The 25,623-nt window shown below is 38.6% G+C and overlaps 5 protein-coding genes and 1 long non-coding RNA gene across 8 annotated transcripts; 4 read left to right on the forward strand and 2 right to left on the reverse strand.

The window, feature by feature from the left end:
- The first annotated feature begins 5,731 nt into the window (after window positions 1-5,731).
- Window positions 5,732-7,241, forward strand: LOC147502937 (uncharacterized). Its single transcript, XR_015220082.1, has 3 exons — window positions 5,732-6,229; window positions 6,317-6,545; window positions 6,625-7,241. It is a non-coding gene; the product is annotated as an uncharacterized LOC147502937 (long non-coding RNA).
- Window positions 7,242-7,312: 71 nt separating this feature from the next.
- On the forward strand, window positions 7,313-10,913 carry LOC147502938 (uncharacterized). The gene is made up of 5 exons (XM_086607750.1): window positions 7,313-7,681; window positions 7,762-8,372; window positions 9,206-9,453; window positions 9,553-10,130; window positions 10,527-10,913. Exons 1-2 carry the CDS (start codon window positions 7,328-7,330, stop codon window positions 8,260-8,262), a joined length of 855 nt encoding a protein of 284 aa, XP_086463876.1. The 5' UTR covers window positions 7,313-7,327; the 3' UTR covers window positions 8,263-8,372; window positions 9,206-9,453; window positions 9,553-10,130; window positions 10,527-10,913.
- LOC147502939 (oligopeptide transporter 4-like) lies at window positions 10,095-12,325 on the forward strand. The gene is made up of 5 exons (XM_086604660.1): window positions 10,095-10,130; window positions 10,527-10,610; window positions 11,700-11,831; window positions 11,975-12,085; window positions 12,140-12,325. Exons 1-5 carry the CDS (start codon window positions 10,095-10,097, stop codon window positions 12,323-12,325), a joined length of 549 nt encoding a protein of 182 aa, XP_086460786.1.
- On the reverse strand, window positions 11,366-15,376 carry LOC147502940 (uncharacterized protein At2g29880-like). Of its 3 annotated transcripts, none has more exons than XM_086607754.1 (4): window positions 14,901-15,374; window positions 13,153-13,478; window positions 12,734-13,064; window positions 11,366-12,550 (listed from the first exon to the last, which is right to left on the reverse strand). In XM_086607754.1, the coding sequence occupies exons 2-3, from the start codon at window positions 13,474-13,476 to the stop codon at window positions 12,774-12,776; spliced, it is 615 nt and encodes a 204-aa protein (XP_086463880.1). In that variant the 5' UTR covers window positions 13,477-13,478; window positions 14,901-15,374; the 3' UTR covers window positions 11,366-12,550; window positions 12,734-12,773. The 3 variants fall into 3 exon arrangements, with proteins under 3 accessions (XP_086463880.1, XP_086463879.1, XP_086463881.1); XM_086607753.1 differs by having other exon boundaries at window positions 11,366-12,553; XM_086607755.1 differs by lacking the exon at window positions 11,366-12,550 and adding an exon at window positions 14,544-14,609 and having other exon boundaries at window positions 12,619-13,064; window positions 14,901-15,376.
- Window positions 15,377-19,564: 4,188 nt separating this feature from the next.
- Window positions 19,565-25,420, forward strand: LOC147502941 (uncharacterized). Its single transcript, XM_086607756.1, has one exon. It carries the CDS (start codon window positions 19,836-19,838, stop codon window positions 22,008-22,010), a length of 2,175 nt encoding a protein of 724 aa, XP_086463882.1. The 5' UTR covers window positions 19,565-19,835; the 3' UTR covers window positions 22,011-25,420.
- Window positions 23,630-25,381, reverse strand: LOC147502942 (uncharacterized). Its single transcript, XM_086607757.1, has one exon. It carries the CDS (start codon window positions 25,379-25,381, stop codon window positions 23,954-23,956), a length of 1,428 nt encoding a protein of 475 aa, XP_086463883.1. The 3' UTR covers window positions 23,630-23,953.
- Window positions 25,421-25,623: the final 203 nt, after the last annotated feature.

Here is a 25,623-nt window from a genome sequence, read left to right on the forward strand (position 1 = left end):
CAAGTAAAATCTCGGTTCGGGCGGGTGATGGGTTTCATAATTTGAAGGTAATTTAAACAAGTTTATTTCTGTTGTGTTTTTGAAACAGTATAGTTCATTTTTTTTTTCTAATTTGAGCTGAAATTTGTTTCTTTTAGGAGATAAAATGTGTGGAGCTGGTGAAACCTGTAGGGTGGATTTATATATCGTTGTCTGGAACTGATCCGCGGTAAGGCATTTCTTCGAGCATATATTTGATTTATCACTAGTTGAAATGCATTAGTATTGAGTTTTGATTTGGTAGAGCTAGATTGAAATTCAGCAGTATGGAAATGCCAATGACCTCTTATACTTATTTGATTGTATTAGATTTGAATTGAAACCTAAACTTATGATAAGAGCATAACAAACGGTCAAAATATGGTGGGAACTGGGGAGTATGTATATTCACATGATTAACAAATAAAATTAGTTGGGAACAGTGGTGGAAGTAAGCAGTAGTTAGCCCTTTCTGTGGCATGAAAAGTTGGGGCGAACATGCAGATTGTCACCAAGAGTTCAAACATATCGTTTAATAAGTTGAAACTATTAGAAAATTATATCTTATTTGTATTTTCTTATGTTATATACATGTTTCGCAATGAGCAGATCTTGGATCTTGAATCTTGATGCTTCTTTATTTGTTGTTTTGTTTCAGTTTGCACCAAAGTCTTGTTACACCTATGTAGCAGAATTTGTTGATACTTTACTAGCTCTCTTTTACTAATCATTGTATTGCGTCAGCAACGTTTTCTAAAATGTGTGTTTGCAACTATCTGTTGCAGAGAAGTTTTTGTGAACACTTTTATGCTGCAAATTGCTGTTATTTCCAACCACCTTAACAGAAAGGATACCCATCTTTGCCAGATCAAAATTTATGGACCTCGACCGTAAGTCAAGATCCTCAAACTAGTTGTTTATAGTAATAGTAACGTCCTTTGCAAAAGTCATCTTATGTTACTTTGATTCTTTCTTACAGGAACCCTGTTCCCTACCAACCATTTCAATTTACATCTAAGGAGTTTATTACTTATTCAATTTTGAGGTAGAAAGTATGGAAGCTGCTCATAGAATTGAAAGTGTAATGTACAGCTAAAAGTCGATGACAAGTTAGTCAAATAAAACCCATGGTAATAGTTTAAGATTCTTCTAGTATTACTTTGCTGCATTATCCTCAATCATTCATTCAATGGTTTTAAAGTATATAATTATGTTGAAACTTTGTCTCTATACTTCACATCACATTATACTGTATAAGGGACACGCATGATGAGCAGCACCGTCAGTACTGGGTCTAAGTTTTTTAAACATATGTCGAGAGCCAATCTTAAGACATTCCCCATCTGAACCAAACTAGAATTGTATAGATCCATTACCATTAATGGCAATCTCCTTTGATCAAGCCATTAATGGCTCCATTTCATGCACTTTCACAAGGTTTCCATAAAGCATTTTACAGAAACTGTCTTTTGTTTTACAACACGCAGAAGAATGATCAGATTGTTGTATGGCTTTATGCAACTTAATGGGAACCAAAAAAGCATGATGTTTGAAAACTGACTGGTTTGCACTGTGCAATACTTCTAGCTGAAGTCCTTTACATGTTTTTCATAATAAGTGGGAGTACAAACTAGAATGTAGGATTACACAATAAGGTTACATCATTGGAAGTTGTAAGACTGAGGTAGAGGTAATATATTTCCCCATTATAATAAAGCGATCTATGTTGATTTGGAGGATCATCTCATAATTTATTCCTCATTTAATATGCTTTGGTTAGGAAGATCGATTTGTTATAAGTTATAACTCTTTAAGTACCATTTGTATATGTGCCTTTAAGTATCTCTAATAAAACATGAGTTTGTTTTGGAAGGGCATTATATAAACCCTAAGTTGTCCTATCAAGTGCTTGAAAATCTGAAGGTTGTGTATTGCTTACTTGATTTCCCCTTGACACTATCCATAAATCTTTTTGCGAGTTGTTTTTGGCTTGTTGGTCTTCGGACCACTAGTGTGCCGATTTACTGTGTCTAACAATAGTTCATTCTTAATCATAAAAATATCAGCATGAATTTGAAGATAATATGGTTTTACATATGGTAAGGTTGTGTCATATTTTTCAAATCTATTAGAGACACTGGATACTGTATGTGCTTTATTTAGTGCTTGAAACTACTGAATGATTCACTCTTCGATGATCAAACAGAGTGGATGACATATATCTGCTACCGCAGGATAAGGCCGCCTTAAGGTGAATAACATATTTGCCAGGCGATGTATTGCTTTTACTATCTGAAAATGTTACAAATTAGAAGACTCGTTAATATATATCACCGAACCCTTGAAACTTGCGAGTAAGCTGAAGACACCACATTAATTTCTGGATTGTCTTCTTCCCTAGCTAAATCCTTATGAAAACAATCTGATGTAGTCATGTAGGTGCAGTTAAAATGCAGATAATATTAAGGTCTAGGAGGATTTAAACAGTTCCCTTAGTGATGATATGTGGTAGTGTAATGGTAGTTCAAAAGAGGTGCGGTCGTGCGGAGTTCTGATCGATTTTTTCATTTCTGGTTCTGGGTAATGAAAGAGAAGGGTTTCTTATTTTTCTTTACCAGTGCAATTTCGCTTTACAGGAGCAGAGAAACTCTGTTGGTCTCCCAATCTCCCAACCTTTATTGATTAAGCCACAGGGAATGCTTTAATCTCTTAAAATGATGTTGTAGCCTACAATGGTCCTACAGAAATTATTTGTACTTGGCACGCATACATAAATTGTGTTTCCTCCATGGTCAAAACTATCGTACAATGTCCATTTTTAGTGTAAATGTGTGAATTTCAAGAGCTGCAGGCACAAACTAGCAAAGTCAGTAAAACCTTTAGGGCGTGCTTGATAACACATTTTCCTGCTAGCAAATCAACATTTTCCCACTTAAGAGCCCATTTGCCGCTGCTTGATAGCATTTTAAGACTCGGCAAACTCTTTTCTCATTTGCCGGCAAATACATCACGTGACTGAGTTTTCCCGCTTCACACGGGAAAAATATATCCAAGTTGGAGATGGATAAAATTTGCCGGAGGAAAATCAAGCGGAATTTTCCCACTCCAACCCTAGTCTGGCAAATCGATCATATCGCTACTCTATTCTCTTTCCCTCTTCTTCAGCGCCGCAAGTGTGGTCACTCTCTCGCCAGCACCGCAAGTATGAGCTCTCTCTCTCTCTCCACAACAACCTAATAATAATTTTTGTTCAGTTCAATTAACAAACTAGAGGTTGCAAATTTTAATACTTTTCTTCTTTTTATTTTAAGAATCGAAACAAGCAAGCAACTCAATCGTCTATTTGAGCTACTTCCTCTTTTCCTTGAGCTTCACTCACTTGAGTCACTTCCCTCTAATCTGTAAGTTTCTATATTATCATTATCCGTCACATTGTCTTTTTTAGATGTTGAAATAGTGTATGTATTTTGTTGCTATATGATATCAATGCTTAAACTGTCTGTTGTTTGTTCTATGTTCTTGCATTTACTATCATTGTTGTTCTTGTTTAGATAAAGCTTTGATTTTCTTGGTCCGTGTTACACTTTTTGAAAAAATTATTTTATAATGTGACATAAATATGAACTGTAATTTATGATGCATGCACTTTTTTGAGAAAAATAAAACACTCCCCTTTCATTCTTTAATGAAGATTTGTCTTGTTCTAAGATAGTTGTTAAATTTTAACATCTTGTTTTGATCAATAATGTTTCGTTTGTTTAATATCTGCTCATTGAGATTGTCTTTATAGGTTTGTAGTTGAGTGTGTTATAGAAATGGGTTGGACTTGGAAAGAGGTGACTGAAGAGAATAGTACAGTTGCCTTTTTGTGACCTCGAAATCTAGAATCACAAAAAAAAAAATGACTAAGACACATATTAATGACTGATAGATTTAGCGACACTTATTAATGATTAAATGAAGACTTTTCCAATTCCGAGTGACTAACTTACTTGATAGAAGACTGATCAGCTGACTTTGAAAATGTGTTGGGAAACATGCCTTGGTGTTTTAGTGTCTAGAAAAACAAAATACGTCCGTGTTCAAAATACAATGCAAGTCTCTTTTCGACGTAAGAGACTTACACCAACAACTTCTATTAAAACAAGATTATTTAACATAAAATATAGTAATCCAAATAATTAAAACTTACGTAAACTTTCATGCATATACATATTCTGTAGACTTACTAAAAACCATTCCACCTTCTTCAAATGCGGTTTATTGGTGGAACCAAATTATTAAAGCTGATGTAAGTAATGGGTATCAGGGTAACGCGTTTAATTTATATTGTTTAAAGCTTAGTTTAAACTGGAAATCTGATGGATTTACTTACCCGTTTGTACTTAAAGCTTGCGGGGAGATTCAGTGTGTCTGGCGTGGGGTTTTGGTCCATAGTGTTGTTTGTAGAAGTGAGTATGAGTCGAATGTGTTTGTTTGTAATGCTTTCGTGGCCATGTATGCTCGGTGTGGCGAGCTTGATGAGGCAGTAAAAGTGTTTGATGAAGTGTCTCAAAGAGGGATTAGTGATGTCGTGTCGTGGAACTCTATTGTGGGTGCTTTTGTGAGGAGTGGGGAGGTGGGTAGAGCGTTGAATATGTTTGGTGGGATGAATTCGAGGGGTGTGGGGTTGAGGGCAGATGTGGCGAGTCTTGTTAATATTCTTCCGGCTTGTGCTTCTGTCGGGGCATTAATGCAAGGATGTTGTGGTGGTCTAGTGCAGGTCTGTGTAATGTAGTGTAGTGTAGTATGTGTGTGGTGGAGGTCTGTGTAGTGTAGTGTAGTATGTGTGCAGTGCAGTGTAGTGTGTGTGGTGGTCTAGTGCAGGTGGTGTGAAGTGTGGAGGAGTGGAGGAGTGGTGAAGAGTGCGTAGTCAGGTGGTGTGAAATGTGGAGTGGTCTGCTGGGTGGCTGCTGCTACTGCTGCTGGTGGAATTGGTGGTGGTGGCTGCTGCTGCTGTTGGTGGTGGCTGCTACTGCTCCTACTGCTGCTGTGGATGCCGGTGGAGTTGGTGGTGGGCTGCTTGGGCCTGGTGGGGCAGCATCGCCATTGTGGATCTTTGGTGGAGTTGGTGGTGGTAGAGTTAGGTGTGTGTGTGTGTGTTGCCTCTGCTACTGCTTCTAGGTTAGTATGTGGAAGTATGTGGGATGAGATTCAAAAGTACGTTGAGGAAATTGATGGAAGGATGGGATCTGACGAAGGGTGTGGGGTGCAGTTGGATAGGAATCGCGAGTTAATGTAAATACTTGTTCAGATTGTGTTGTGTTCAGTTGATCAAACCGATGTTAGCTATTTGATTTTGGAGCTTGGCCTTACTATAGGTCCATGTCCATAGGTTTTGATTTTGGAGCCTGGCCTTACCATAGCTATTTACATGAAAAACTTATTTTTCAGATATTGGCCACTACTAACACTTGCACTTAGACCGCATTGTCTTGCTTTTCATGTGTACAATGGGACTCTTTGAATGCTCCTGTAGGATAGTTTGTGTGTGTGTGTGTCAGGTGGTGTGTGCTCCTGCTAGCTGCCTATGCATGCGGCTTGTTGCTAGTCATTTCGTATATATGTATTTGTATCTCGACTTTGTGGATATTTTAGTTGTTACTTATTATTATACTTTATAAATTTTTGTAGAATGAGGAGAACTACACGTGAGCGTAGGGCAGTCGCGACTTTGGTGGTTGTTGTTATTGCTCAAGCTGTGATGGCATACTATGATTGGTGGTATAGGATATATATGACTAGGCGTAGGGTTGTTAGAGCTATACAGGCACCCGTACCTAGGGCTCCGCGTAGGAATATGGATCTGCAACGGAGTGTTGTGTTAAGGAGGTTTTATATGGACAATGACCGCTATTGTCATAACATGTTGAGGATGAATAGAGAAATGTTTCGTCGCTTCTGCCTCCGTTTGCGTGGACTTGGTCTTAATGACAGCCGGTATCTGTCAGTCGAGGAGCAAGTCGCGTATTTCTTGTACACAATCGGGCATGACATGCGACAACGAAATATTGAGTTGCAATTCTTCCGCTCATGTGAAACAGTCCATCGTTATTTCCATGTGGTATTGCAAGTGGTTTTGAGGTTATATAGAGAAGTGGTCAATAATGCTACCGCTGCAAACTCTCCTAAGCAGTGTTCGAAAACAAAAGAATGGCATCAATATTTTCAGGTTAGAGAGATATAGAAGCATGTTGATGTCCATTCTATTAAACTTTTGACTTATAAAATTGTCGTTAACAACCATTTTTGGTTTTAGGACGATGTGGGTGCTATTGATGGTACTCACATTGCTACCAAAGTAGATGTGGAAGACCAGGGTAGATATCGTAATAGAAAGGGTGTCGTCAGCCAAAATGTGTTGGTTGCCTGTACATTTGACATGAAGTTTACTTATGTACTTCCTGGATGGGAGGGTTCTGCCCATGATGGTTGAGTCTTGAGGAGTGCCATATCTCGCCCTGGGCACAAACTTACTCTACCCACTGGTATGTCAAGGTTTATAATTGTAATATATCTAAGCACATAAAAATGTCATATACTAAACTTAACATGACACCGTCCCAGGATCGAAGTACTATCTTGCGGATGCTGGTTTTGCATTAGTCCCGGGATTCCTCACACCTTTTCGTGGCACGCGATATCATCTCCGTGACATAGGCACAGAGGATGCTCAAGATTACAAAGAGTTGTATAATTTTAGGCATTCGTCATTGTGTATGGTTGTTGAGAGAACAATCGGGTTGTTGAAGAAACGTTTTGCATGTCTTAGGCATGCTCCTCATTATGATACGAGTGTACATACAAAAGTAATCCTTGCATGTTGTGCTATCCATAATTTCTTGAGGGAGGAAAACCCAGACAGTATGTTAACCGATGAAGAATCGAGCTCGGATGAGGAAAATGGGGATGCGGGCATTAATGAAGATGACACTAATGGTAATGAAGACCAACAAGTACCAATTGATATGGTACCTGCCCACGGTTAGACAAATTGGAGAGATGCTTTGGCTTTAATGATGTGGCAAGATACCATGGGACCACATTAAATATGTGATGGTGTTTTAATTATCTTTTATAATGGATCATGTTGTCTTTTTAATGTGAATTTTTATTAGTGAATTGGTGCTTGTATTAATTATGGTTTTTAATGGATATTGTTATCTATTAATTTGTTTAATAAATACTTATTAGAGGTTGTTAGTTATTAATGAATTTGATATTGTTTTTTTATTTCTTTGTTTGTATTTTAATGATACTTCTAACAGTTATGGCTAGGCGGGCGGGCAACTCATCCAAGGGTAAGGGTGTGGTTAGTGAGGGTGAGGTGACCAAACCACCTGTTCCCAGGCAGAAGCCAATTCGTTGGTACCCCTCAATGGATGAGATCTTAATCGAGGTCTTGTTAGAAAAGACTTTAAATGGTTTAGGTAGGAAGTCGGACAATGGGTGGAAGCCCGAGACATTAAAAGAGGTTGTTGAGGCTGTAAATCAACGATTGAATATGTCAATCGGGAATGACAATGTACGTTCTAGGCTGAAAACAATGAAGAAAGATTACCTTGCTGCCAAGGCAGCTGTCGAGGCTAGTGGTGATCATGTGGCATGGGAAGAGTATTGCAAGGTAATATATTTTACTAACTTGTAACTCTAAATTACTACTTATTATTACAATATCTTCTAAGCAATTGATTATTGTTATAGGCCCATCCTACAGCGAGGCCTCTACGGAAGAAGATGTTTCCTCATTTTGAGGAAGCTTGTATTGTATTTGGGAGTGATATGGCAACTGGGGAAGGGGGCAATGCTAGACACGATGATGAGGAAGTAGTGATTCTAGAAGAAGAAGTAGGAGATGAAGGGGCAGAGAATACAGAGGAAGAGTCAAGTCAGCCTCCAAGTCCACATCCTAATGCCAATGATGGTGATAGTTCACCTGGTGAAAGCTTTGTAGTTGGTGATTCTACACAAGCTGGTAGTCGGCGCATTACTACCCCTCCTTTAGTGAAGCGCAAGAGGTCTCGTCTTGGTCTTGAGGCCATGCCTCCACCCCCAGATTTCAAGGAGTTGACCGAGGCAGTGCGTCAACTAACTAATGCCTTCACTCCTGTTGACCCTTCCACCTTGTTAATCGCTGCTTTAGAAGAACTTCCTAACATGGAACCTGATCTCATGTTGAGGGCCGGGCCCTTGATTTGTTGGTAGAAAATGAGGCCTTGCTTAAGTTCTTTTTGGGGATACGTAATCCTCAGTTGAAGTATTCGTGGCTTATGAGAAAGCTTGAGCAGTCAGGGAAGTAGATCGAGTAGTAGAATGTAGGTCGTTAACTTGTGTCTTTTGGATATTTTAGAATGATATTTTGATTTAGAATTCGCTATATGTATGATATTTTGAATTAGAAATAACTATATGTATGAATGCATGTCTTTTATATAGATTAACATTGGTTATTGTGTTGTCTTTTATATAAGGATTGATGTCTGGTTGTTTAAGAATACATTTTATGTAGTTTTTTTTTTATATGAGGATAGGTTTCTACCAGTTCACTAGAAAACTCTTCTGACACGTGGATCGAGTGACGGTACTTTTAGCACAAGAACTGGGAATCGTGTGAGTTGAGTTAGGAGCAATGATAGTAAACTTTTTGAAATAATTGTTTGTATATGTGACTTGGGGTTTTGATTTAAGTTGGTTTAATTCTTGGGTTTACGATTGAGGTATGAAGTTTTATATAAGCCTTAGATGTATATTTATTGGATTTTCAGGTTAAGACAGGATGTGTGCATATGAAATGTCAGAAATACAAAGGAGGCTTTGCCGAATTTTTTCTAGAATGTGATGTTTTATAGTTGGTTTTAGTAAATAGAATATAGTTGGTATGAGTGTTTTGAATTAGAACTTGCTATATGTCTTTCGGATAGTCAAACTATATTTTATCCGTTATATTTAGTCAAGTTATTTAACAGAATGTTGTTATACATGTGTTGTTGTTTTAATGTTTAAATTACATTATTATATGTTTATGTGTGTGTGCAAGCTGTGTGAATGTAGGTGAGTGGTTTGTGTGTGTAGGTGTGTGTTTATTTATGGTGTGCAGGCTGAAGAGAGCGACTCAGTAGTTCTTGGCTTCTGATTTTGTTTCTTAAAGGTTGGAACAGCTGTTGTCACCTGATTTGATGGACGCTTAGCATTGGGCAGGCTCGGAGCACTTTGTGAACATGTTCTCTTTGAGACTAGTACTTCTTGTCACCTGATTTGATGGACACTTAGCATTGGGCAGGCTCGGAGCACTTTGTGAACAGGTTCTCTTTGAGACTAGTACTTCTTTCTCATTTGCTTCGTTACTCAGGCAAGCAGAATGAACTAGGAACCAGGTTATAATTTTTAAATATGAAGGTAATTTCCCTTTCTAAATTCATAGCAACTCTTCATCGCAAATTCATAAGTTTATTAAAAGTTCATAAGTTTCTAATTACTAACATGTTTTGTTCACAGGTTGAATGTCAAGTCTGTGATCAACTTGGACACTCAGCTATTGAGTGCCAATTTATGTACTCGCCGTGTAAATAACCTACATGTGATGGGATCCGATTATTAGGCATGTCAAAAACAGTAAGCAATCAAGGAAGGAAGTACTTGAGGTGTCAACATCAGTCATGTCGAAGCTATTTGCAGTGGTTAGATGAAGCTATTTCCGATACACTTTATGGGATTGGATCAAGCTCATCAACGAACGAATACTTTAAGTGTGATCAGGCAGGCCATTGGATGGATGAGTGCCCTTGGGTAGACTGTGAATGCAACAAAAAAGATTGTAATGGAAGGAGGACTGTTAAGATTACTAAGTATGGAATGAATGTTGGAAAAAAGTACTTGAAATGCGCAAGATGCGGGGGATTTGAATGGCTTCATGACGCTCTGAAAAAAGCATCCAGAAAGAAGGCCATTGGATTGACTGCAGAACCCATTGTTACTTTGAAAATGACTTTGTCAGAATTCTCAAAGTTAAATATAAATGGATAACCTGGTGAAACAAAATGTGGAGAATGTTTTGCAGTATACGCTCTGTTCAGGTATGTTACTCAAGTATACTCATGGATAGCTCGCTCACTGTTTTTGCCTCATTCATAATATATCTGATGAGGACATTGCACTTCTCTGAATTATATACAAGAGTTGCATATAATTAATCCCCCTTCGCTAAATAAATTGATGGCTCGAGCCTGATCTGCAATCAAATTCCAACTGCACTAGACATGGAAGTTATGGTGAACTTGAATTTATGAGAGCTTCGGCAGATGATTGTAAATTTTGAATGATTTAGCCTAATATAGGGAGATTCAATTTTTCTCTCGTTCGTAACAAAATCAGTTTAGATGGTGTTAATGGATTTGTTGTGGCTGTTGAATGTTGAGAATAGAACATTATTATTTTTAGGTGTCTTCTAATCTTGTTCTACGAATTTGCAGTGCTCCCCTGACTATGCGTATGGTGCTAAAGGATGTGCAGCTTGGGGAATACAACCTAACTCAGTTTTGGTGTTTGAGATTGAAGTCCTTGGCGCCCAGTAACTACCATGGTAGAGTTGGACCATCTATAGATGTGTCTCATGCCTAGTAATGGATTTTTGTCTGGGTTTTTTTTAACCTTATGCGTTAGTTTCATGAATGTTGCTATGGAGTTGCGACTGAAATGATATCTTGCTATGATGTTATGCTCGAAAATGTAGACATTAGAACTGTTTCTTATAATCTAATTAGCTGAAGTGGATGTCTTGCTTACCAAAACAGATATGAGGAATTATCATGTGCCGTGCTTTTATAATATTAGTCTAAGCACTACCGGGTGCGCTATCACATATCGAATTGTCTCGACCAATTTTTGTTTAGCTTCATGAAAAACAGTCTTCTAAATTATTGATGCCGTGTTCTGATTCTAAGAATGATGAGGTGAATATTCTAAAGGTATTGACGACCTTTATTTAGGTACATCAATAGAACCAACCGCTTGAGATTTTACTGTCAAGTTAAGAATGCTCTGTACTGGTTGTCATTCTGCCAAAAGAAGGCTTCAGAATTTCCGTAGAGTGCTTGATGAGCGAGCTATCAGATTCTACTATGACTTATCCAAACTCAAAGTCAGAAGCATGCGCACCACTTGCTGTATTTAAGCCCTTCAGGTTTTTGTACACTAGAACCTCTGGATTTGTTGCATCTTGAAGGAAATGCTCGAGTTAGCTTAGTAAGCAATGATCCTGATTAGAGTTTCTTCCTGAATCTTTAAATCATGATTGACCCTGATATTCCCATTCAAACAAACATTGTATTATTTATTAAAGTTATACTCATACATAATTACAATAGGCCGACCAACATTCAATACATTCCAGGAGATCCACTCCTTATTCTAGAGACCGTACAAGACAAAAAGAGACAAGGATTGTTGTTACAAGACAGTGCATTAAACCTACACAATGCTATTGTTACTATACATTGCGTACACATTCCATGCCTCTGACGTCCTTCTGAATATTTCTCAAGAAAGAAGCAGGTGTACAGGAAATTGATAGCCATAATTGTCACTTTCTTTCTAACAATATATATTATCCTTGCTAACATACTTCGTATCGTTCTGCTTACCAGATTATTGGAACCATGATAGCTGGCACAGTTAACATTCTTGTTGCATGGTGGCTGCTGACTACTTTTCCAAACATATGCCAGCATGAACTGCTACCACCCAATAGTCCTTCAATAGTCCTTGGACATGCTCAGGTGACCGTGTCTTCTTTGATGCATCTGTACTATGGGGCCTGGTAGGACCTAAGCGAATCTTTGGAAGTCTTGGAAATTATGGTGCCCTTAACTGGTTCTTCCTTGGTGGTTTACTGGGACCTGTTCTGGTTTGGCTTCTGCAGAAGGCATTTCCAAAGCAATCTTGGATTCCCCTGATTAACCTTCCAATCTTACTGGGAGCAACTGCAAATATGCCTCCAGCAATGACATTGAACTACAATGCCTGGGTTGTGGTAGGAACTATTTTCAACTTCTGCATTTTCCGGTACCGCAAGCAATGGTGACAGAGGTACAACTATGTTCTTTCAGCTGCTCTAGATGCTGGAGTTGCTTTTATGGGAGTTCTTCTGTACTTTTCTCTGAGCATGCAAGGAAAAAGCTTGAACTGGTGGGGTTCAGCGGGTGAGCACTGTGACTTGGCTTCTTGTCCGGCAGCTAAGGGCGTAATGGTTGATGGATGTCCTGTGTATTAACTTCCAAGATTAGCTCTAACAACATTGAAAACTTCAATGTTTCAGCCTCTGTAGCATTCCCAACTTTAGTAAGGGACTGCAACTTCTTCACACTAGAGCCAACTGCTTCCATTTCTTTATAGTTACCGACCAATGGAGCTGGTAGAGTTCAACTGAGTCACTAGGCACTGCACTAAGTAACTCTTTACTGCAACTGCTACTAATTATACTTTACTTCTCTACTAACTTCTACCAGCCATTGCAAGAACCAAAGACCAAATAGAAATAGCACCCATGCATAAAAAAACCATAACTGAAAAATTAAACACTTTTAATAATTTAAGTCGAACACATACTAATCATGTTTTAAGTTTCTTCAACAATCGGATTGCATGAAGAATCTTATTCTAAAATATCTAAAACACATACCAAATTCAAGAATAACAAGTGCGTTCAACAACTATGAAGTCTACTGCCATGAATACTCCACTGAAGGGAATGAATACTCCACTAAAAGGGGGGAGGAGGTAGTATCATCAACCACACCCGAGCTTTCACCGTGTCCACCAAATCTTTCACCACTCTCAACTTGTGTATCTGCTTGAACACTCTCAGCTTGTGAAGTGTCACCAAAGCTTAATAGCCCAAACCTTGCATCAACGTTGACAATATGATGTGAAAAGTCATTCTCAAATATTGCACAAGCTTCGGCAAAATGAGGAAACATCCTCTCTCTTAGGTGCTTATCTTTGGGATGTGTCTATAACAATAAACAATTTCTTTTAGAAGCACACTAGGGTTATATAACTTCTACTAATAATGTGTTACAAGATAGACAAATCACTTACCCTGAAATACGCATCCCATGCTTGACGATCAGCCTCAATAAACTTGGTGTGTTGGTTGTATGTAAAACCAAACTCAGTAGTGTCGATAAGTTGTTTGATAGTGTTGTAATCCTTCTTTATAGTTTTAATCCTCTGATATACATGTACAAATTCAATTGACAAGTTAAAGCGTTGATTCAAAACCTTAGCCGCCTCTTTTAAGGTCCCGAGGTCAAACCTATTTCTTGACGTTCTACCAGTCCCATTTAGAGCCTTCTCCAACAACACTTGAATCAGGATGTCATCCATCATCGGAGACCAACGGGTGAGTTGCAGACCTGCCATAACTATGAAAAGAAACTAGGTTGGAAACATCCGACAGATTCGCGACATCGGGGATTCGCACGCGATAAATTGATAATATAAAGAAGCACTATCAAAGTACTAATAATTGAAGTATATAGCAATTTAAGAATCCAACTCCAACAAAGTATAGTACTCTATGTTATCATGCTCCAACTCTAGCAAACGTTCTATGGTATCGGCTTACAATTAAAATGAACCCTAGAAACCCCAAATTCAACTGTCAGGCATAGTTACCATTTTCAAAATTATTTCCTTTGCTTCTCGAAGATCTCCACATCGACCAAAGAGATCTACCATGCCAATACATAGTGATTTAAATCGTGTTTCACACCAAATCTGGCCGTGTAACTAAAAACTGTACAACCCTCAAGGCCAGAATGAATACAAGCAGAAAGTAAGCTTAAAATGGTGATGCTCTTAGGTTTGACACCATCACCCACCATACGGCCAAAAGGTTCAAAGGCTTCTAAACCTAGTCCATGGTTAACTGTATCCTTCGATTGTCTATAAACTACCAACAGGCAACATATATTAGAATTAACCGATGGTTTTCTCTAATTAAATCATGTCTACAAAAGTGGGGCACAGTAAATGTCAAAACTATTAAAAAAAGCACACACACACAATTCATGTTATCTTGATTTTCTCATATCCATTATGGAGAAAACAAATATTACATGGACACGCTATATTTTGAGAATAATCCGTGTCGGATACCTATCTACGTCTCCGTGTCGGACACACATCACACACACACAAATTGTATGTAATATACCTCAATTTTTGATATTTTGCCGTGTCGTATCTGTGTCAGAGACAGGGACACCTATCCGTGTCCATGTACCTTGGGAAAAAACTAACATGCATTCACTTTAATTCTATTCAAGCTGAATTCTCCAACTAACACAAATCATTGAAATAGAATCTCCCAACAAGAATATGACAAACAAGTATCCATGCCATATTGCCATCCACTTAAAACACCCCAATATAAATATATAAATAAATCTTTAACAAAAAGCAAAGACAGAGAAAGCTAACCGTACGTTGTGTATGTGACGATTCGAGTTAGAAGTAGTATTCCAAACGAGAAAAGAAATAAAAGAGAGCTCCTTATAAAAAAAAAGTCCAAATTATTTCTTCTCTTTATTTGAATCTAGTTAACCGTAGATGGACATCAACAAACATAACTTAACATGCAGAACTCCATGCAACTACATCTCTGATGTAAAACAATGTAAACAAAACAATGTAAATTCGTTGATAGTGGTGCTGTTGAGTTTGTGTGATAATGTATCGTGTTAAATTGGCATTAGGAGATTTGATTAAGTATTTTACTTGATTAAACAAATAAAAAGACAGAAAGAGAAGTAAGAATGGCAAAACTTGAGTAAATTTCTAACCTTGATTCGAATTAAAAGAGGAAGATGGCGGCTACCTTGACTGAGAGAGAGAGAATATAGAGGAGAGAGCGAGAGAAGTCATTTTTTTAATAGATCTAGGGTTAAAAATATTTGCCGAATTTGCCCGCAAATTTTTTTGGGCTATCAAGCACCGTCAAACTTGGCAAATGACATTTGCCAACATTTACCTCTCGACGAAACAAGCAGCGGCAAATAGTTATTTTCCTGCTGGTAATTTGCCGGCAAATTATATCTTGGGAAAATGTTTTCCCTCTTCCATATTTGCCCAACATACGGGAAAACTTATCAAGCAGGCCCTTAGGTGATGAGAGGTCTGGGAGTCGCCAGCATCAAAAAGTTATTCATCTCAGGTTTGCCAATAAAAAAACGTGAATTTCAAGAGCATAAACACATGAACTAGTAAACTGAGATTTGCAAACTAAATTTAAAGAAAAACGTGTATTTAAAAAAAAAAAAAATTAAGTAGAGTGCACACAAATACTTCACCCAGCCAAAGGAAATCAGTAAAAATAAATAATGGTTCAAAACAGTGTAGTCAAGGCGCGCGCCTAGGCGCACTTTTAGTGTCTCACCTTGACCAAGGCGCGAGAGGTAACATAAGGCGTGCGTTTTTTGCACTTTTTTGCGCTTTTTGTCGAGCCACGAGGCGCGCGCCTTATCAACTTTTACAATTTTTTCGTTTTTTTTTACAATTTTTGCTATACTTGACACATTTACACTTGATCCAATTGTTGTATGATATAAGAAATTGTACAAATTTAGTAAGTTTCATTGTGGAGTACACTTTAAACTTAATTTTGACTAGTTTTTGTTAAGTTGTATGGATTGAGAGAAGACACAAAGATGGATTAAATTTTAAATGAAATTTTACGGGATTCTAAAATTGAATCACGTGTTCTATTTTATGAAGAACTCGTTTGACTCGTTTGACTCAATTCTATCAGTTCATTATTTTAGTTTATTGAAATTGAGCTAGATTGTATTGAGATATACGAGTTTTATTTTGCTCTTTACTTCTTGTTTAAGATTTTTCTTTTAAATGACTATAATGGTTTTATGTTTACAATCATATAAAATTAATTTTAAAGTTTGGCTAAGCAAATCAGTGATAATTCATGTCATATTTAATATTTATTTTATTTTTTATTTGATATATCTATTTTTTTATTACTACGCGCCTCACTTCAATCAGGCGCGCGCCACGCCTCGTGCCTTGCGCCTAAGGCACAAGAGGGTGTTGCGCCTTAGGTGCGCTTTAACGCCTTTACTACACTGGTTCAAAGTAACAAATAAACTAATAAAAGTTGATAGTTTCAATATACACTTCCTACCATTTTGTCGTTGTGACACCTCAATGCGAAATTGGACATACGGCCAGAGTTGGGGTGCAACTTGAATTCCTCTTCCTCTCCTGATTCTTCGGAATCATCAGAATCTTTTTCTTCAAAAATCTCCTCCAAGCCAACAGAATCCATGCCAATGCCTGCACGGTTGTTTACCAGCACTGCGGCTGTATAGGTCCTGGTGGTCGAACTCTAGTAAAGTTGGCATTGGGAAGAAGATAGTAAATGGTACCAAGTACCCAACACCTTCAAAGTCCTCAACAGCTACTTTTCCACACTCACCAAGTTTAAGGTAATACTTTTACTATCACGCCAATTCGGGTGATTGTACAAGGACACGGCATATCTCGCCACGTCTTGGACGTGAGGTTGTAGTAAATCATCCAGAGAACAGGGCACTATTTTAGATCTCTTCATCGTATTTTCCATTAAAAACAAAAAAAATTATGTAATTAATAACTGGACCACACCACGCGAATACTCTCTTCTTCAAACGTCAAATATGCATCAAATTTTAGAATGAGTAACAGGATTACTCAAAGCGCAACTTATATGCATCAAATAATTTTAGCTTGACATATATACCCACACATAAAATGCATGTTTGGCACGTATTAACTTCGCTTAAAAGGTTGAAAGCGGAAAGAAAAAACGGTACCAGATCAAGAGTGCTCGTTTTTTGTTTTTGTTTTTTTTTTTCTTTTTATAGAAAATGTTTGCCATTGCGGGCTTGTGGCCGTAAGTGTTATTTTGATAGAAGCAACACCAAAACTATGCAGTTTAAGCGCTAATCGGGAGCAAGTCGCTCCAAGAACTTATAACGATTAATCGGAATTAATCGCCTTAGAGCATTTCTAGGTGGTGGTAGCATACTCTTCATATTTGAAGAATACGACCACAGAAACTGGTCGCAAATTTCGACCAACTCTAGGTGGTCGCAAATTTCGACCGCAAATTTCATGGTAGACTCCACCTGGCGCCCGATCACCGATTGTCGTAGCGCCATTTCAATCTTGTCGCGCCAAATACTAATGGCTGGTGGTGTCGCCCATATACAATTCCAAAACAACCCACGCGACATTAAGAGTGGCGCGCAACTATTCCAAAAGTAAAAAAAAAAAAAAAACCCTCGCGATATTAGGGTGGTGTGCTTGACGGCGATACCACCGGGCGTGGCAGGCCGGGTCAAAGTCAAAAAAAAAAAAGTGGGGCGACATTTGCAATGGCGTGCGACATTACCAATGTCGCTCCGCATCCGCATCCAAATTGCCAAATTTGCGAACAAGCAGGTAATGCGACCACAAATGCGACCACCTAGAGATGAAATTTCGGGAAATTCCGACGCATTCCTTCAAATTTGAAGGATGCGACTAAGAATGCGTCCACCTAGAGATGCTCTTAGTTAACCTATAATACATATATCACATATAAGTGATATAACAACCTAAAACAAAATAAAGTCAAAAAACTACAAGCTTTAGTGGTGGAGTGCTAGCTGGCCTAAGAGAGTTTTTTTTTTTTGTGGTTTTTCACTTTTTACGATTTTGATTATTTTTTCTCGGTGAAGCTAAACGTTTTCAATATATAGAGTCGTGGGTTTTTCTTTTTTGGGCTTTTGTGTGGACTTAAATTTAAAAAACAAACAAACAAAATCTGTAAACCTATTAATCGGCGCTTTTTTTATACCGATTTTCCGATTAATCGCCGATTAAATGGAAAAAAATCGCCCGTTTTATGGCACCTGCTCAGACCTCTAAAATTTTTCTTGATCGGATCGGTCGAGGGGCGCATAGCGCTTATGCGGCGATTAATAGGCGTTTAAACGCCCAGCACCAGAATCTTTGGAATGAATAAATGGCATGCACTCAATCAGAAAATTTTAAGAGCGTTTGTTGGGCCCCCAGGCCCAATACACTGAATTGCCATAAATTATGACGAACCTAAGCCAGGTGGGCTTTGGCATGCACACCATTCAGGGCGCCTGTGACCGAGCACAGGGTGAGGTTGTGTCCCAAAAGGTAGGGTGGAATTTGAGCCGAGCGGCTCGGGCTCAGCTCATTTAACTCGGTTCGAACTCGTTCATTTAATAAATGAGCCAAGCTTGAGCTTATATTATAGCTCATATAACAAATGAGCTTGATAAAGCTCGGCTCGATAAGCAAATTACTCGGGCTCAGCTTGGCTCGTTCATATATTATATGAGTCAAGTTTGAGCTTTTTTCAAAGCTCGCTTAATAAACAAGCCGAGCTTGAGAATGGTAAAGCTCAGCTTGATTAGCTCGAATTCCACCCTTACCAAAAGGCCGTGAAATTTCCAAAATATGTATGTATTGTATGTATTCACATTTGTACTGTATTTCACATTATGTTGGTCAGTATCACTTAATTAAATGTGAATAGTAGATTTGATACTGGATGGACTTTTGTTTAACTGCCTTTTCAAAAGAATGTCTAGCCACCCTTCTCTTTAAAAAACAGACAATGGGTTTAATCTCCCTGGTACTTAAATGGTTGCACAAAAACCCCCTTATAAGCGAACAAATACATAAAATCTCCCTATTATTTAAAACATAACATCAAAGCCAAAACAGACCAAAATACCCCTGTGAAAATCGAGCTGACGTTATCAATCTTTACTTATAATTTCGGCTGAAGGACAAACCGGACTGACATCATCCTATGTAAATTTGTATTTACATATGACAATATAAAATTACAGTCTTCTTAACCTATTTAAATTTAAATTTTCATATGAAATTTTTTTTCATAAGAAAATTTAAATTTATATTCTGTCTGGTGTCGTCAGAAAATTTTCAATCTCAAAAGTTACTATGTAAATTTAAGTTTTCATAGCTCCAATGACTATATAAATATAGTTTTACATATATATGACTGTAAAAATACATTTATATATATTCTGTCAGGTGTTGGGAAATTTTCAATCCCAAAAGTTACTATGTAAATTTAAGTTTTTATAGTTTCAATGACTAAGCAAAATATATATATATATATATATATATATATATATATATATATATATATATATATATATATATATATATATAAAAATACATTTACATATAGTCGGAAAATTTCCAATTCCAAAAAGGTTAAAAAAGAAATAAGATAAAATGGGAAATAAAAACAGACCATATTTTATCTCTTTTTTTGAAACAGGAAAGTTATTTAACGAGACCTAAATAATAGAGAGATTATGTGATATGGGTCGATGGGAAGAATTTTATACTCAACCGAGTTAGAACCAAGGGCTTGAGCCGCATTTCTTGCTTTTTTAAAAAATCGATGGATAATCTCTTTATTTGGATATATGGGAAACCCGCCTAACAGCAGAAATTGTCAATGCTACGAAATTTAGATGCTAGACCTGCCTAAGAAGGCAGGTAGCAGAGAATATCACATTTCAAAAGAAAACTAACCTCAAAACCATTCAGGAATTTAAAGTATCCACGCGAACCTTTATATACATCCAAAAGATTTGATGTCTTCTCATTTGGGTAACAGATCCACGACAATTCTTTACTTGTATCCCGAATAACTTTCTTGATTAGCCATGGCAGAACAATCAGGAAGGCAGCCATTCCGCCTTTTCCGTCTTCCCTGGCTCACTAACACAGCACCAATTGCCCCACGACCTCCTACACAACAGCAAACAACTCAGCCCACCACATCAACCCGGCCTCCATTTCGGCCTCCAGGAGTAGCTCCTCCACGTCCCTCTTCACAACCCCAAACCCCAACAAGGGCCGAGTCTCGGCCTCCATCTCCAGCCCGGACAGCATCTCGAATACCATCACCAGCGAAACAAGTCCCTTCTCAACCTCAGGCTACGCGTATAAGTGAGTCTCAGCCTCCCTCACCAAATAGAACAGCTCGAACGGCCTCTCAGCCATCAACACCATCTCAACCTCAAGTCCCTACAGAAGCACAACCTCAGGCTACACGTATAAGTGAGTCTCAGCCTCCCTCACCAAATAGGACAGCTCGAATAGCCTCTCAGCCATCAACACCATCTCAAACAGCTCTATCCCAACCTCAAGTCCCTACAGAAGCACAACCTCAAGTCCCTACAGAAGCACAACCTCAGCCACCACCACCAACTCAAACAGACCCTCAATCCCGAGTGTCTTCTCAGCCCTCATCACCATCTAGGACAGCTCTTTCCCAACCTAAAATACCAGCAAAGACTGGTTCTCATCCCCCATCTCCATCTCTAGTAACTACAAAATCACTAGTTGCATCACAGACACCACCTCCATCTCAAACGTCTAAACCACAAATAACAACTCAGACATCCTCTCTCCCCACATCACCATCTCAAACGTCTAAACCACAAATAACAACTCAGACATCCTCTCTCCCCACATCACCATCTCTCACTACCACACAGCCCCAACAAGCATCTCAGGCCCCATCTCCACTACGCGCAGCCTCACAAATAGCTCGTAAAACATCCTCGGAACCCCCATCATCTCCATTTTGGCTGGCTTCTCAAGTGGAGGCTGAAACCATAAAAATCTCTCAACAACAATCACCATTGCTTCCAGCACCCCAATTACAACAAACAACTAAGGCAATCCCTGATTCCTCATCACCACAAAGTTCATCAATTTTTCAAACTGAACTTGCATCCACTAAGAGGGCTCAAACTCGAGCAGAGAGATTTGAACCACCAAGTGCATATCCAAAGATGACACAAAGCTCAGCTGAACAAAATCATGACCAAGACCTGACAATAAAGCGAACAACAGGTTATCCTGTTCTTCCTATTGATCCTAGTAAACATCCTACACCAGAGACAAACACAGAAGAAAAAGAAGCGGAAAACCCAAAGCGGAAACCAGAAAAAAAGGTTGACAAGCCAACACCCCCAGCTGAAGAGGCAAGAAAGCAAAGGAAAATAACCGAACTTCTAAACGCTTCAGGGTCCAACGTTCAACCCAAAGGCCAGTTGGATGTATCTGAAGAAGAAACGCCGCAGGCTATGTTCGCCACAGCTGCTTCAGAAAAACAAAAAAATCCTATAATTCCCATACCACAAAATGACAGGAATTACCCACGATCTTCAGGGACCCAAGGGGAGCATTCTGACCTTCGTAGAGAGATCGGGGATGACATTTCAAGGTTTGTCCATAAGATGTCAGTTGACCACCAAGAAAAAACCACCGATGAGCAATCAGTAAGTGTTATCACCCTCGCTGGAGATAATAAAGGAGCATCCATGCATTTGGGTTCTGAGTCAGCAAAAAGAGAAAGCTCGATCCCCATTCACAGGGGGTATAAGCTCAGCGGGGATATTTCTGAAGCCACCACTGATGGAGAGAGTATCTCCAAGCGAAGGTTTAAAGAAGATCCTAAAACCAGGGAAGAAACAGAAAGCATGATATATATCAACAGCAATACCCAAAGTGTCAATAATTCAATCATCTTGAACAGTTCACTTAATGAAGGACGTCCTGGAGTTCACATGGCTTACTATCAGAATCCGAAAGAGTCTATACACTCAGAGAGAAAGACAGAGTCTGTTGAGGCACAGAAAGCTGATTTCAACATAACCAAGTCTGAAAAGCTCACATACGAGCCCACAGTCAAACGACGGTGCCTCAGAGGCCTTTTCTTAGAAACCAGTGACTCAGATCCTGCCAACCCTGATAAACCTCGTCGTCATGGCTGTCGCTATCAGTGCAAAGGAAAACAAAAGGGAAGAGAAAACGGGAATGAGGATTAAACAACAAGCAAAATTCAACACCACAACTAAGAAGTATGCAATGGCTACTTGGATTTAATTGCCACAAGTACATAATAATAAGTTCTATCCTTCACCCTAGTGAGTTCTATTCATTTTCTGCTACCGAGCTCATTTTGGGGGATGAGAACAGCTTTCTTGTTACATGTGTTGTACGCCATTTTAAATAAAAAAGATTTCCCAAAACAATTGTAACTAACAAGAACCTTACTGGCACTAAATATTATCATAATGATGGAGCTTTACATAAATGTAAAACAATTTGAAAAGTAGAAAGCAGCCAGATTTGGTCAATAGGACTCCCTATGCACATAAATGAAAATGCAACCTACAGGACGAGTTCATGATCTTAATTAGAATTAGCTATTCTGTTTCTTTGTTCCCTTCCATTTATCTGTGTGCATTTGTGTATATAGGGTGGGGGATTATCAACATCAATATTTATTCAACTTTTTCAAAGAGAGCATTTACAGGCCACTCTAGTGTGCTGAAACAGCGAAACACCCTAACCTGATATCAAATATTTAAACTTGACGGCTTAATGCCAGCATACCACTAATCCCTAATGAAGATCCCTGCAATTTTCTAACTGCAGTCCCAAAATACTACTACATCCACAATTAAACCAATTAAGCCCACCAAATTAAGTAAGTCGATCGCCACAGAAAGTTGATATTACCTCCACAGCTCCACAGCCTCCACTACAACATCCACAATTTCATTCATGTATCTTACGTCTAAAATATATCTTAGGATCATAGGTTAGGTATAGCTTTCTGCTCCTTAACAGCAGGCTTCTGAAGAGTATTGACTGGTTACTAAACATTTGGTGCCAGAGCCAACTCCACATACAAGGTTCAAGTCTAGGGAGAGGCGGCCTATACGTTGAATTATAATGGCATGGTATTATATAAGAGGCGACCTCAAACCCCAACAAAATCAAACTAAGAATAATAATCAATCCTAATGAAATCAAGCCCAAACAAATTTCCTATCATCACGACATCAAATGGTTGTAGTTTCACTATAATAAGATCAGTTTGCACTATTCAAGGAAAAGATTCACTTGATCTCCCTTTTTTCTCCACATCTTTTAATTTTCTTCTCTTTTTCCTTTTTTTTCCGGTTAAGTTTTTATTTGCAGAAGAAGCACCTCTGAAAATGAGAAAAGAAAATAGAATTTACCAAGGATCACAAAAACAACAAATGTGAATTTAACCATTCCTTTTCTTTATTATAACTTCAAAACAAAATTTTGGGATCTCATCTACCAGATAACTTTTTACAAATAATTCACGTGATACTAATAAAGCTTAAGAACTGATTCAGGTTACACCATTCGAACAGATAGAAGTATATAACGGACAGTCCACCACATCTCACATACATACTATACTATGTAAATAGAACAATAAACATACTACAGGGATTAAAATGCAACTGTTAAAAAGGTGAAAGACAAGAAGGCAAGTACCTGCTTCAATGATATCAGAAAAGGGAGCAACATCTTTCCACATTGCCCTACCAAAAATGACATGATTGCTGCACAGAGATCCTATAAACCAGATATCTTTATGGCTTTGGAAGCCTTAAGCACTGAATTATAACTCAAATTAACTTTATTTAAATCCTCACATCTCCTCCAAAACCACAAATGAATCTACAGATGAATATTAACTGCTACAATGCAGAATCCTTTACACATCAGATGTTCCATAAAACAACCAAAACATAACAAACGAGCATACATAACCCACATATATGGCCAAGCTTAGTTGGCTCCTCAACCTTTTTAACTTGAATTACAAGCTCTAGAGCTTCTGCAGCCAACCCAAAACAGCAGTACACTACTGATTCCATCATTAAGCACAGCCAGTCCTGCAACACTTGAAATACAAACAGGTTCTGATAATATTTTAGCAAGATCACCGTCTGAATGCATTGCCTTCATAAGCTTCTGATTGTCCTTGTGAATAGTATTTTCTGCGACGAACACTCTCCTCGATTGTGGAACTCCCTCCTTTCTCAGCTCCAAATACACTCTTCTGAGCAGCATCCAAAAAATTCGAACCACTACGTGAGTTGGCCTGACTTGCCTCCCGGGCATCATTCTCTGATGCAGTTTTTAGGCGTTTCCACCTCTGCTGTTCATGCAACTCAGCATCCATTTCCATCTCCCTCAACCGAGCAGCCTTCTCTTCCTCAGAAAGCTTAGTGACAGTCCTTTGTGGCCTTTGGTGTGACCTCTCATTGTTTCCCATAGGTGCTTCCATTATCTGGGTTGAATGCCTTTCATCCCTTGAATTCTCATAGCTCCTCTTCTTATTCTCTTCAGTTTCAGAGTCTGTCCTACGATTATGTGAATAGGGTTCATTGTTTCGACTACTGTGATGGTAACTTCTCCTTTTTCTTTCTACTCCCTTGCTAACATCATACGCTTCTGAACGATGGCTTCCCCTACTTATTTCTACTCCCTTGCTAGCATCATACCCTTCTGAACGATGACTTCCCCTACTTCTTTCTACTCCCTTGCTAGCATCATACCTTTCTGAACGATGACTTCCCCTACTTCTTTCTACTCCCTTGCTAGCATCATAAACTTCTGAACAGCGACTTTCCCTATTTTTTTCTAATCTATTGTTAGCATCATATTCTTCTGAACGGCGACTTCCCCTAAGAGCATCAACTTCTTCTGAACGGTGACTTCTCCTTCTTCTTTCTTCTCCCTCACTAGCAGAATCATCTTGTAAATGGCGACTTCTCCTTTTTCTTTCTCCTCTCTCACTAGCAGAATCTTCCTCTGAAGACGCATCACGCTTCGAGCTATGACTATGCTTCTTACGTTTCTCTTTCTTCTCTTTATGCTTCTTCTCCTTCCCTTTGACCGACTTCCTAATACTCGCCATCTGAATCGGATTATTCTTAATCCTAGCAATCGCCTCCTGCTCCCTCTGCCTAATCAAAAGCAAAGGATCCGAATGTAGTTTCCTCCACGCATCATTGGAAGACTGTGGCCTCTCATCAAACAAAGCCCCGGGAGCATTACTCGGCCCGGTATCCTCATCATTCTTGGGTGGTACCGCCTCCAACGCCTTAAACCCGTCAGAACTCCCTTTCCCAACAGCCAACCCCGAATCATATAAAAAATCCAACCTCTCTTGTTTAGGAACAAGGCCAGCTTGTTCCTGTAAAAGACGAAACTCAGCACGTTCCCTCTCTTCTCCAATCTGTTTCCTAAGCTCTTCTAACTTCTTCTGTTCCGCATCGTGTTTTTGCTCCGCCTTCCATACATTCTCTATGTTTCTTAAACTACCCGTGTGCCATCCTTTTTTGTTTAAAAACTTTAGTGCCATCTCAAATTTCGGTCAATTTTCAGATATGCAATCAAACCCTAAAGTTGAAATTAGTTACTTGCATATGATCTTCTAGAAGGACCAAAAGTTTATGTTATTATGTTATGCAGTGCAATAGTAATAGGAATTCGAGAAAAATAATAATAATAATAAGAAATAAGAAAATATATAGTAATGAGTTATGAGAGTTATGGAGGGTTAGAAAACATACGGAAAAAAAAAAATTGGTGTTTTGGTCAGCA

The sequence above is a fragment of the Coptis chinensis genome, chromosome 4 (assembly GCF_015680905.1).
Source record: "Coptis chinensis isolate HL-2020 chromosome 4, ASM1568090v1, whole genome shotgun sequence".
Lineage (NCBI taxonomy): Eukaryota > Viridiplantae > Streptophyta > Magnoliopsida > Ranunculales > Ranunculaceae > Coptis > Coptis chinensis.

What these genes read in the sequence shown, in the direction of transcription:
- LOC147502942 (XM_086607757.1), bottom strand. Translation starts at nt 25,381, where the DNA reads ATGGCACTAAAGTTTTTAAACAAAAAAGGATGGCACACGGGTAGTTTA.
- LOC147502938 (XM_086607750.1), top strand. Translation starts at nt 7,328, where the DNA reads ATGGCTAGGCGGGCGGGCAACTCATCCAAGGGTAAGGGTGTGGTTAGT. An exon ending in CATGGGAAGAGTATTGCAAG is followed by an intron (nt 7,682 to 7,761) that starts GTAATATATTTT and finishes TTATTGTTATAG; the next exon opens with GCCCATCCTACAGCGAGGCC.
- LOC147502941 (XM_086607756.1), top strand. Translation starts at nt 19,836, where the DNA reads ATGGCAGAACAATCAGGAAGGCAGCCATTCCGCCTTTTCCGTCTTCCC.
- LOC147502939 (XM_086604660.1), top strand. Translation starts at nt 10,095, where the DNA reads ATGTGGAGAATGTTTTGCAGTATACGCTCTGTTCAG. An exon ending in GCAGTATACGCTCTGTTCAG is followed by an intron (nt 10,131 to 10,526) that starts GTATGTTACTCA and finishes ACGAATTTGCAG; the next exon opens with TGCTCCCCTGACTATGCGTA. An exon ending in TAGTCCTTGGACATGCTCAG is followed by an intron (nt 11,832 to 11,974) that starts GTGACCGTGTCT and finishes TGGCTTCTGCAG; the next exon opens with AAGGCATTTCCAAAGCAATC.
- LOC147502940 (XM_086607754.1), bottom strand. Translation starts at nt 13,476, where the DNA reads ATGGCAGGTCTGCAACTCACCCGTTGGTCTCCGATGATGGATGACATC. An exon ending in CATGGGATGCGTATTTCAGG is followed by an intron (nt 13,065 to 13,152) that starts GTAAGTGATTTG and finishes TTATTGTTATAG; the next exon opens with ACACATCCCAAAGATAAGCA.